General features: G+C 41.5%; 1 protein-coding gene across 1 annotated transcript; it reads right to left on the bottom strand.

The window, feature by feature from the left end:
• Nucleotides 1–344: 344 nt before the first annotated feature.
• fsd2 (fibronectin type III and SPRY domain containing 2) lies at nt 345–12,220 on the bottom strand (the record flags this gene model as incomplete). The annotated part of the gene is made up of 12 exons (XM_080730247.1): nt 345–594; nt 3,241–3,417; nt 3,552–3,684; nt 4,486–4,619; nt 5,394–5,547; nt 5,681–5,815; nt 6,336–6,500; nt 7,683–7,804; nt 8,029–8,051; nt 8,190–8,423; nt 11,035–11,124; nt 11,972–12,220. The coding sequence occupies 12 exons, from the start codon at nt 12,218–12,220 to the stop codon at nt 345–347; spliced, it is 1,866 nt and encodes a 621-aa protein (XP_080586373.1).

Genomic DNA, 12,220 nt, shown 5'->3' with positions numbered 1-12,220 from the left:
TACTTTAAAATACAACAATAACATAACCACGTGACCTAGTGTGTATCAGGCAAGTGTCCAGTCTCTACAAATAGATATACATAGTACATACCATACTGAAATAAAAGTTAATCCAATGGCTTCCTTGCAAATCAAACAAACCACAGTATGCCTTGACAAATAGTCACGTCGTATACTGTGAGGTGTAGACAATGGGCTAAACATGCCAAACCACCAGTATGGTCCTTTTGCATTTTCATGAAAGTAATGTCATTTTTGCAATGATGAAACAATTTTCTTTAAAGCAAGCCATGGGTTTGTAGAACACATTCAAAAATCAGAAATAATTGAGCAAATCCATGGTGTCAGATGTGAGTGTATTCTGGAGCTGCTATACCATTGTTTACAGTGAGGGCTCCTGGGTTGTCCAGGGCAAAGCAGGGGTGAACATACTGCTGGAAATGACACTGGAAGGTGTGGAGATGTTGATCTAGATCCACGTTGTAGAAGGACAGTGTCCCCCTGTCGTAGTCCAGTGCCACGCCTATGCGCACTGGGTTTACTGTGATCCGTAAGTCTGGGCTCCAACCATTGTGCAGGAACTCATACTTGTGCCTGAGGAAAGTGAAGCTAGTATTATTAATCATAACCTATGTTAATTATTCAAACCTTTTTGAATAGGGTGATGTATGGAAAGTATGAAGCATCATCCAAGTCAGAAATAAAGTCAGAATAAAGTTCCATAGCTGAACTTTTGGGTGTCTTTGTGTTACATGGACAGGTTTCCAATGAAACTCAAATGTTATTTTATAATCACCTACGGTGCCCTCCAGACTAGGCAATTGATTTTCAATGAGTTTGTGTCTTACCGCGGTGCGGCCACCGCTGATCCTAGCGGCAGCCCAGACGGCAACCACGCTTAGTGTGGAGGGCACCTACTACTTTTACTGTCTGTTGTAAATTACCCAATGCTGGTATAGATCAGTGGTTCTCAACCTGTGGATTTTATTTTGGGGGGTCCCCAGATGATTAACTTAAGGACTTTAATACCTATAATACCTATAAGATGACAAATTAAACATTGGCCAAATTGTCAAATATTAGAGGCAGTGTTGCGAGGCGTTGTGAACATGTAGATCAGCTATTTTCAAAATAGAACCGTGTTATAAAAAATGTAATGCCTCAATTCTTAGTGATCGTCGGGTGGGGGTGGTGTCCCAGTTAAAATATTATTTTGGGGGTCGCGGGCTGAAAAGGTTGAGGACCACTGGTATAGATAAATTGAATTGTCAGCCCCTGACAGGATTTCATGTTGCTGTAGATTTAAGACAATAAAGGTGGTTGAACATTGGTGCATTTTTTTTTTTTTTTTTTTTTTTTACATTTCGTTTTCGAAATCCAAAATACGCGAAATGTTTTTTTCTTCGCTGAGAGAGAAAGCAGGAACCCAGTGGCGACAGTTCCAAAAAACTGAAAGAATTGACCCTGGTCCGAAAAATATATAATGCGGACGAAATAACGGGCGAACTTTTTTTTTTACACGCTCCGAAATTCACTCCGATATTCGTCTGGAAAAACTCAACAGTGTGCAAGGACCCTTGGTGTGTAATGTCGACCCTTGCCGGGGTCATGCTCAAGCTCCCTCAGCCCTATGTTACCTCAGCCCTATGTTCCCTCAGCCCTATGTTCCCTCACTCGCTAACAATTTATTATACCCTATGTTCCCTCAACCCTATGTTTCCCCCAGCCCTATGTTCCCTCAATTCCAAAATAGACCCTATGTTCCCTCAGCCCTATGTTCCCTCAACCCAAAAATAGACCCTATGTTCCCTCAGCCCTATGTTCCCTCAGCCCAAAATAGACGGTGCCATGGCATTGGTCCGACATCTCATTGTTCCGATGTCCCATTAAGGGCGTCTTACTGGGCAAGGTCACGCCATCTGTCTTGGCCATATATGGATTCTGTTGGTGTGGTTCCCCTAACAGGGCATCATCTGGGAATACCCATATGTGAACTTTTAATTTATGTTATCCTTTATTAATATATCGGACCAGTTACCCATATATGGAGATCCCTGTTACCCATGCATTCACAGATATGGCCTTAATAATGATGACATCAGGGATCTCCATATATGGGCATATAAAGAGCATTCTTCAGGTTAACATTCACCAGATTAGCATTCACCAGCATCGGCAGGTCAGCATTCACAAGGTTAGCATTCGCCAGCATTCAAAAGGTTAGCATTCACCAGTGTCGGCAGGTCCGCATTCACGGGTTAGCATACACCAGCGTTGGCAGGCCGACGCATTCAACAGCGTCGGCAGGTTAGCATTCACCAGGTTAGCATTCACCAGCATCGGACGAATGGGGCGTCAGAACAATGAGACGTCGGAAACAATGCCATGGGGGACTGAGATTTTTGGCTGAGGGAACATAGGGTCCTATTTTGTGATGAGGGAACATAGGGCTGAGGGAACATAGGGCTGAGGGAACATAAGGCTGAGGGAACATAGGGTTGAGGGAACATAAGGCTGAGGGAACATAAGGCTGAGGGAACATAGGGCTGAGGGAGCTTGAGCATGGACCCTTTTGCCTAGTAGGCAGTGACACTCATCTTAGGATATTATCTACACAGCCATAAGAATGTAAAGTGCATGCATGGCACGCGTTGGTGAATGGTCTGCTTTAGTGACAGTCCGAATGTCCAAATGATCTGTGCCAAGAATAGTTGCCATGGAAACGGTCGACTTCACCATCAGCATTTTCTATGAATACATCTCCAGCAGGCTTAGTTATGTTCAAAGAACTGGTACAAGTTTACAATTCTGGCTTGGGAAAGGAATCTTCCAAAAATACCCTCTTGGCCTATATATATATAATCTTTTTTTCAGATACTGTATGGGTTGTCCCTGTGAGAGCATCAGTATACTAACTTGTATCAGAATAACAAAACAAAACAAAAAAAATGACATAGTGTCTACTCTGTCAGGTACTGTGAAAATTATGTAGTCTAGTCTAAGGTTCCAAGTTCGAACTGGAGCTTGGTGTCGAAGTGTCCTTGAGCAAGACACTGAAGGTGGGTGCCTTGCATGGTTTCCCCTGCCGTTGGTGTATGTGAATGTGAAGTACATTGTAAAGCATTTTGGAGCAGTCCATTTATCATTCCTTCTCTAACCAGTACAATAACCAGGAAAAACTAATCCGAGCACCACGGCATGGCTATAAATAATAAAATGGCATTAAAAGCAAGCTGTTACCTGGACGGAGTGAGAATGTGCCTCATACACCAAGATGTGTTGTTTGCCCCTAGATATGAGTTCCGGTGGGTGTCCTCATATGCAACTCCAATCCTGTACTCTGTCTCATCATCCACCTCTACCTCCCAGTAATGCTTGCCTCGTACTGGAATAAGATCCCCCAGCACTGCAACACACCTACGCACATGCATGCACACACACGTGAATGCACGTTATTGGTACATGGTCACTAAACACACAGCGGTCATTGTTGACCGTATACGTTCTATAGAAATAGCAGGTGTTGGGGACGATATTAGCAATCCTTTCACCTGGCAAATGTGTTATCATCAAAGGCCATAGCACTTATTGGCAGCTCTTCATCTCCATAAAACATGGTGAAACCGTCTTCAGAGATGGACAAGCAGGGGTGGGCAGTATCCTCCATAAGATGGAAGAATGTACCTGCATGAGGAATGGACAGGTACCCTAGTTACTTGTTTGTGAGCCACATGCGTGTCATAGGTGCTATAAAGGCAGTGGTGTAAAGTAACTAAGTAAGTACATTTACTCAAGTACTGTTCTTAAAGGGCCACTTCACCTCTGGTACAACCAGATCTTATTTTATTGTTTGGGACACAATCAACACAATCCTGAGTTATTCTTTGTGTTCAATCTGTGTTTTGAGATATTTTAGTATTTCAGCTGTGCTAGTGATGCGTTTTGCATCATATGATGCAGCATGATGATGCAAAATGCATCATCATGCTGCAAAATGCATCACTAGCACAGCTGAAATACTAAAATATCTAAAAACACAGATTGAATACAAAAAGTGTTGATTGTGTCCCAAACAACAATAAAATAAGATCTAGTTGTCCCAGAGGTGAAGTGGCCCTTAAGTACAATTTTGTACTTAAGTACAGTAATTTACTTATTTCCAATTTTCTGTACTTTTACTTCTACTTGTGTTACTTTGTAGATTTTGATTATTATTATTATAAAACAATACATTATTCACTATTCAAGACCTACCGGTATTTACATTTCGGCATTTGAAAACGTGTGAAATGGGACATTCTGCATAATTTCTACTTTTGGTACTTGTACAAGTACATTTTGATACAGTACCAATACTTTTGTACTTTTACTTAGGTACATTTTGAATTCTGGACTTTTACTTGTAACAGAGTATTTCTACATTGCAGTATTGATACTAAGTAAATAATTTGAGCTGTACACAGGCTGATTGGTCTTGCTTCTCACCTGTTGTGGAGACAGTAAAAGCTTGGCTCCTGTCGCTGGGCCCACCGATATTGACAGCTCTAACAGAGATGAGGAAGCATCTTCCTGACTGCAGTTGAATCAGACATTGACAGGTAGGCACAGCCACTATTGACCTGAGAGATGAACCAGTTCCAAAATAACGTTAACAGGGTACAGCTCTCTTCCTCTTCAATGGACTATGGCACAAAAAGATGGCAGTCTTTTGGTTTTGGCATTGTGTAAGTTGTAATAAGTTATTATTTATTGTCGTGGGACAGGCTTGAAGGGGTAAAAGTCAATCAAAAAGTTTCAATGCACCTCCTTCATTCATGCAAATCTGAGAGTTTTTAGGTCTAGTTTCAAGTTAAAAACAGATGATTTCAATATTATGCTTGGCTTTGTTTTCGGTTCACACTGAAATGACAGATGAAAATTTTAATTACTGCAAATAATAGGACAATATTGCAGTGGAGAGATCAACACTGCTGTAGGAGTTGAGACTAATAATAGCTTTTCTAGGACACACTGTCTTGAATCAGCAGCTCGACAACCATGAGGCCTCACAAGTCCCAGGCAAGCACTAACAGAGGCTTGTTTATGTCAGTATTGAAGCAAAAGTCTTAGTTACGGGTGGCACACAGAGGAGAAATAGAACAATCATGGGATGGAGCCTCTACTGTAGCTTGAAGCATAGCAGATTAAATGGGTCATCTCTGATTATGGTTGTTACTATTTATGAAGTGAAAGAACATCATGGAAACTTGTAAAGAAAATCAGCATGACAAAGACACATTTAGATAGTCTAGTTTCCGAGCATGAAGTACAAGTCAGTTTTGCGATGGGATGTGATAAGAAAAACATGATTATGTAATGTACAGTAGGTGTGTGTGTTGGAGGGGCGTTCTTACTCTGTTATACCACTCTGCCCACTGTCTGTACCCATCTCAGTCAGTTCCACGGTGTACGAGTCAACAGGGTAGGTATTTCCAGACTCCCAACGAATCAGAGCAGCCTCTGGGCAGGTGGCACACTGCCTCACTTTGATCACCGGGGGAGAGGGCACTACAGCAATAGCACAGGGAATGTGGGGGGTCAATACTGTCATATACGAGGTCTATTTGGTTCCATTTGTACACTCGAGAGTTGAGTCAATACTAAGGAGAATGACAGGAAAGTTGTAGATAATGCATTTTACCAGTCATGTAGAGGGCCTTTTCACTAGCTGGACTGATGCCTGTAGTGTTGGTAGCTGTCACCCACAGCTCATACTGCGCGCTGGGGAGCAGATCTGTCACAGTGCAGTGGGTCTCTTTCACTTTAGTTTTGCACACTTAAAAAAGGGAAAAAGACCATAGTGTTAATACAATTTCAACATTGAAGTATGACAGTTTCATGTTATCAGACATTCTAACACAGGGGTCTTCAACAGGGGGTCCGGGACCCCTAGGGGGTCCTCAGAGTTACTACAGGGGGTTCTCCAAATCTTTGAGTGATAGAACGTTTTTTTCTCCTTTTTTATATTAACCACTTGAACCCTAGTGTCCATATTCTGAGAACTTTAGCCAAAAATAGCAGATCTACAAGCTCACAACGCCTCGCAGCGGCAATTTTCGGCAAAGAGCTTTGGTGTAGAGGGGAAAAAGAGCAGACTAAGTACAGAGTGAAATGTCAAGTTTATTAAGTATTGACGGTTCAAGTGGTTATTTGAAAACAGAAATTGACATGAATCCAAAATACACTGATGATTGTGCTGTCAAACAATGAAACTATATGGAACAGGTAGGTCCTTGGCCTGAAAACATTGAAGACCCCTGTTCTAACAGAACTGTTGCATTATTCCTGCTCCGTACCATCTGGTCCACAGGTGATGTCTGCGGGCGAATCCTCCAGTACTGGTCTGTAGTACAGTTCATAGTACTCCACGGTGTCATCGGAGAACAGGCTCCAGCACACGCGCAACGATGTCTGCGTGGCAGAGTTGGGAATCTGGGGGTTGATTACTGGTGCGTTTGGGGCTAGAATCACATCAGGAAGAAAACAAACAAGCATGTCAATCCCCAATCAACCGTATTAATTAACATCAGTCACACCACACACACCAGCAGCACAGTAACCACTAACCAGTGACAACAGTGTCAGTGACTCGAACATGAAGGTGATCAGAGACAGACAAGAGAGATTCTTTGCTTCAGAAGCTGGAAGGCAACAAAGAGCATGTCCCTGCACTGACAGCCTCACTAATTCATAGACACAATACATATCACTACATAACTTATAATTAAACCCGCAAGGAAGTAAATTGCTCATTGTTCTTCATGAAACAGCCAATTTCTCCCTAAAGAAGCTATAATTGTTCCTATAGCTGTTCCTCAGCTTTATGTTCCCTCGAACCTAACCACAACCATACCCCTAACCCCAAGCATAACCCGAAACTGAAGGAACATAGGGCTGACCACATTATATAAACATAGTGGATGAAGTCTGGGGCATTCCAACTGCACAATCTCCTTAAGTGAATCAATTAGATTTTAGCGTCATGCTTGACAGAGAAAGAATAGCCCAGTGACTGGTTTATTAAAAGCTTAATCTGAGTTCCCAGAAGTTCTTTTTTTTTTTTTTTTTTCGCTATTAAAAGCTCAATCAAGAGTCACAAACAATCAGGTTCTTTGAAGGTGCACCAGGAAATGCTTTTTAGAGAAGCCGAGATACCGTATTAGTGGGAGAATGTATCTTTTCTCTAGAATCTGGGAGAAACCAGTGAACCTTCTGGGCATAAAGCTTAATGTGGAATGAAGACAACTAGTTGAACTGAAAGGGTGTTGTTGTCATGTTCAATATTATTGTTTGTCTATTTTTCTAAATATGACTATTACTGTTGTTGAATGTACATAACTCTATGAAACTTATGCTGTATGTCCCCATATTGACCGGGGTAGAGCTAAGCTGTATGCGTTTAAAAAAATAAATACAAATAAAAAACGTAAAAAACAACAACAATAACAACAAAAACTTTATCCGGGGACTGAGTCACTAACTGAAAATATGGATTATAGTTCAGATAACACATTTTACTTGTAGGGATGGTGGTGGGGTTAGTGGTGTGTATAGTGATCTCAGGGAAAGTCTATTATTATAAATAGAATATTCTAGTCTGGGTCTATAGTGTGTGAAATGGAGGATAATCATGGACATCAGACCTGGAACAATGTTGATGGAGTCCATCATGGTTTTGACATCTGATAGGTCTGCCAGTGTAGTGGTAAACTCAGTTGATGTGTGCACTTTAAGTTCAGTCTCCTCTTTAGCAAACTCCTCAATTCTGATGACAGAAAACAAATTGAATGAGATTTAACTGATGAAGACATAAACAATAGATGGATTACTCAAAGGGATTAACAATGTTATTTTTGAAACTATGCAGGGATTGTGTGGAAACACATGCAACCAAAGACTATGTTATTTTTTTTGTGCAAGACGGCATCACATCATATCAATGTCTTGCTATATTATGCATAATCTCTGCAAAACATGAAACCAAATTACCTGTTAATGGTGGGAGTAACTGCCTGTCAACAAAGGTAAAAACATGGCAATTCAAAAACACTTTCACCATATAGCATTAAACATGTAAATGTAATAATAACAATCATGATTCATTATATTCTGGACTTTGTGAAGAGAGGGGGAAGCACCAACTAACTGACCTTGAGAAAGAGTCTCATGTCTTGGGTCCTGTAGATCTCCTGGGCAGCCTCGATGAGCTCCTTGGAAGCGTCCAGTGCCCGGCCACAGTCCAGTAGTTGTTTGTACAGGGCTTCCAGCTTGCCTTTCTTTTCCTCCTCTAGCCCAGCTGCCCTCTCATCATAGCGTTGTGATAAAGTCTGTAGCACATCATTATAATGCTGCTCCAAGTGCTGCTCCTGACGGCCAAAGTTCTCCTGCACATAGGAAGTCAGGGGCGTCACAAGTGGGGGAAAAGTGGGACTGAGTTATTAGGGCCCACGGTGGAGGGGCCAAAATTATTTAGCTATTGAAAAATAGCAGATATACAAGCTCACAGCGCGGCACCGAGTGCCGAGCTGCTATTTTTTGAAAGGTTGTGAACATATGTGCACATATTTGAATATATGTATTTTTAAGCGAACATTTGTAACTCAAGTTTTGCTCCTGTGGGGTCCCTGGAACTAAATATTTTGAGATGGGGGTCCGTGGCCAAATACATATCATTTTGGGGGTCCTTCACATGAAAAGGTTTGAGCACCACTGACATAGAAACATAGCTTTTTCAAAAAACCTTAGAAGGATTTGAAATTTTCAAGATTTTTCAAAAATAGCAGATCTACAAGCTCACAGCGCAGCACCGATCTGCTATTTTTCAATATTTAAAGCACAAAATAATGCGTAATAATGCTTTCCCATTTCCCCCTATATGAAGAACATTCATGGGGGGCCCGCAGTGAATCCTTGTACCCAGGGCCCAGAATTTGGTGCGACACCCCTGTAGGAAGTAGTTTGGGGAGAGACTGTGTTTTGCCAAGTTACCGCTCGGTTGCAAAGAGATTAATGGATGACAATTCAAGAAAGACATTGTGGGGGCTGTGGCAGCTCTATGGCTCAGACATACAGCGGGACACACAGTAGCCAACAACACTTGACTACTGATAGAACTGAGTTAACCAAAACATGACTTGCCCCATGGTGTAAAGACAAAGCAGCCATAAATAGTTGATAACTGACAGGATAAATAGTAGACTATATACCAGTAAGACTCCCTAATTGGGAGATAAGTGTCCGTCAGGTCGCACAGTGTCCAAAAATGTGTTCAAAAAATGGAGGAGTGTGTGCAAAGTTTGGCATGGATAGGGGCAACGGTGGTGGGAGATATGAGGGGAAAATGTGACGTGACGTGACGTGACGTGACGTGACGGACATACTGACTGACTGGTGGAGGTTTTGATAGTAACAACCAGACCAAATCCTTCAAAAAAGAAATTATAAAGATTTCTCTGAGCAAAAGGTTTTATAAAACATGTATTATTCTGTTTGGAATAGGATACGTTTTGGAAATTGTAAATAAGCACAGAGGAGTTCATACTAAAAACAAGCATGGGCTATGGCTAGGAGAACAAACTCCTAATCTGATTGGTTAAGGTTTAGGTGCTTTAGAAATAAATTAACCCATCTCGATAAGAAGGTACATTTTGACATTTATTTACCACAACAGAGAATGTCAACGATCCCTTTTAAGTTTTGTAAATAGTAAAGTCCTTGAATGCAAATTGTAATTAAGATTTACCACCTTGTTTTTTACAAAGGGCTCTGAAATGGCCACTGACAGCAGAAATGTTAAACTGTTTTAATTATCATTTTAATTTCCTCTGGTTCTCTGTCAGTCCATCATAATCAAGTGTGTATAGCCTATGTCCAGTAAGCCCCCTGCTGTGCAGTGGTCATCTTTGTGTTTCACTATGATTTCTGATAAGAAATGAATTCCCCTGATTGTACAGTATAATTGCTGTGAGCCCAGCATTTAAGTATGCAGACCTGTTTGTTACAAGTGAACGTCAAGCTCTGATTTTGGCACAATAACAGCCGACTGTGCGCTGTGTAGAGTGTGCACTCAGCAACTTTCTCCAAAACTTTCACCCAACGGATCTCCCCATGTATTAGTAGTCAGGACAACAACGTTTGGTGTGTAGGCTGCAGTACATTGTACTGTAACTTTGCACAGGCTGAGTCACTAGTACCTCTTCATGTATATGGCCTTACTGGCAGGGGTGTCGCACCAAATTCTGGGCCTTGGGTACAAGGATTCACTGCGTTATTTTGTGCTTTAACTATTGAAAAATAGCAGATATACAAGCTCACAGCGCGGAGACAGAGATTTTTTTGAAAAATCTCTGTCTTTGAAGGTTTTTTGAAAAACGTATGTTTCTATGTCAGTGGTGCTCAAACCTTTTCATGTGAAGGACCCCCAAAATGATATGTATTTGGCCACGGACCCCCATCTCAAAATATTTAGTTCCAGGGACCCCTCAGAAGCAAAATTTGAGTTACAAATCTTCGCTACATATATTCAAAGATTTGCACACATTTTTACGACTCTAAGCTCGCAGCGCGGCACTGAAGGCCCCCTCCACCTTGGGCCCTAGTAACTCAGTCCCACTAATCTCCCCTCCCGGATGTTCGGTGGAGATAATAATCTTTCCCTGACTGACATCGATGTGTAACTTAATGAGGCTATTCTTTTCGCTCTTTAATTGAGGCCTAATCTGTTAATGCTGCTTATTTTGACCAGGTATCTCTCGCAAATTAGATTTATAATCTCAACTACACTAACCTGGCTAAATAAATATTATGAAACTGTAGTGTTGGCAGCTGTATCGTTCATGGCTTGTCGGAACAGAGAGTCACAGTTGGAAAGTGTGTGCATATGAACAAATTATAAGATTTCATAGTTTTAATGTCCAGCCACCAACCTTATTCACTTGTGCAAAAGTAGAGAAGCTCACTAACCGACTATACTACAATGACTGTCAGTGTCTGTACCTCCACAGTGAGAAAGATCTCCTCCAGGTGACCTGCAAAGTTCTCCATCTCAACAACCTTCTCTTGCAGCTTGCTTCTGGTAGTCTCAGTCTGAAAGCAGAAACAATGACAGACTAATCAGTTCACATACATGTGGTGCTCTTGACTTGAATCGGACCACTACAGCATGGTGTTTGATGGAATGGGATAAAACATTCATTAACCCATTAAAACCAGGAAAGCATCTTTGTCATTTACTAATTTTAGAGATTAGTGTTGGCTATTCGAAAATAGCAGATATATAAGCTTGCAGCATGTCACTTCGCACCGCACAGCAAGCTTGTACATCTGCTATTTTTGAAAAATCTTGAGAGTACAATTTAGAAGTCATTTGTAGAATGAGACTCAGGTCTTAACTCATACAGTGCCAAACGACTTTTAGAGCAACTTTCTCACTATGGACTTCCCTGCCAAGCGACTTTGGGCGACTTTTACTTAGAAAAAAACCCCCAAAAAAAATAAAAAATAAATAATAATATATATATTTTTTTTTTCTTTTTTTTTTTTGGACCCCATTAAATCTAGTAAACATGATTTCAATCGCGATTTTGCATGTTCCACCCCCCATACAACCCCATCTTTCAAACATGGCAGCCATGTTTGTTTACATCTGAAGAAAATATAATGGCTATTTTCTCAAGAATGCCTGAACGGATTTCCAATCTGATTTTTTTGTTTGAAAGCTGTGAACAGCCTGCACAAACATGGTGCATGATCTGTGCATGGGCGTGCATGATCTGTGCACTATAAATTACATGGGAGTCTATGGAGATTTTATGGCAATAATGCCACTCGAGGGCATATTTAATTGGCAGTGGTAAATAACTATTTTAGTCACCAAAGGCTATATGACCCCAACAGACTGTCAACGTCGTCAACTCCCCATAGTTAGGCCTACCTCAGGTTCTTGGTCGTCAAACACACTATTGTATCCATCTTCAGCCCCGGTGGGGGATGGGTTTGGGGAGTCCTCGCAAGGATCAAAATGCAAAGACTCATTGGTGTCAATGGAAAAGTGCTGGTACTTGGGCTGCCTCTGTGCACTACCTGGCATCACACCAGGAGGCTCCACGTGGTCTTCGTGCTCCTCTCCATCCTCTGTGATCACGTCCAGCCTGCCGCCTCTGGGGTTATCAAACACGTCCAT

The sequence above is a fragment of the Nannobrachium achirus genome, assembly GCF_963921795.1.
Source record: "Nannobrachium achirus genome assembly, chromosome: 7".
NCBI lineage: Eukaryota > Metazoa > Chordata > Actinopteri > Myctophiformes > Myctophidae > Nannobrachium > Nannobrachium achirus.
The sequence above is the reverse complement of the archived record's forward strand: the minus strand, read 5'-3'. Positions and strand labels throughout refer to the sequence as shown.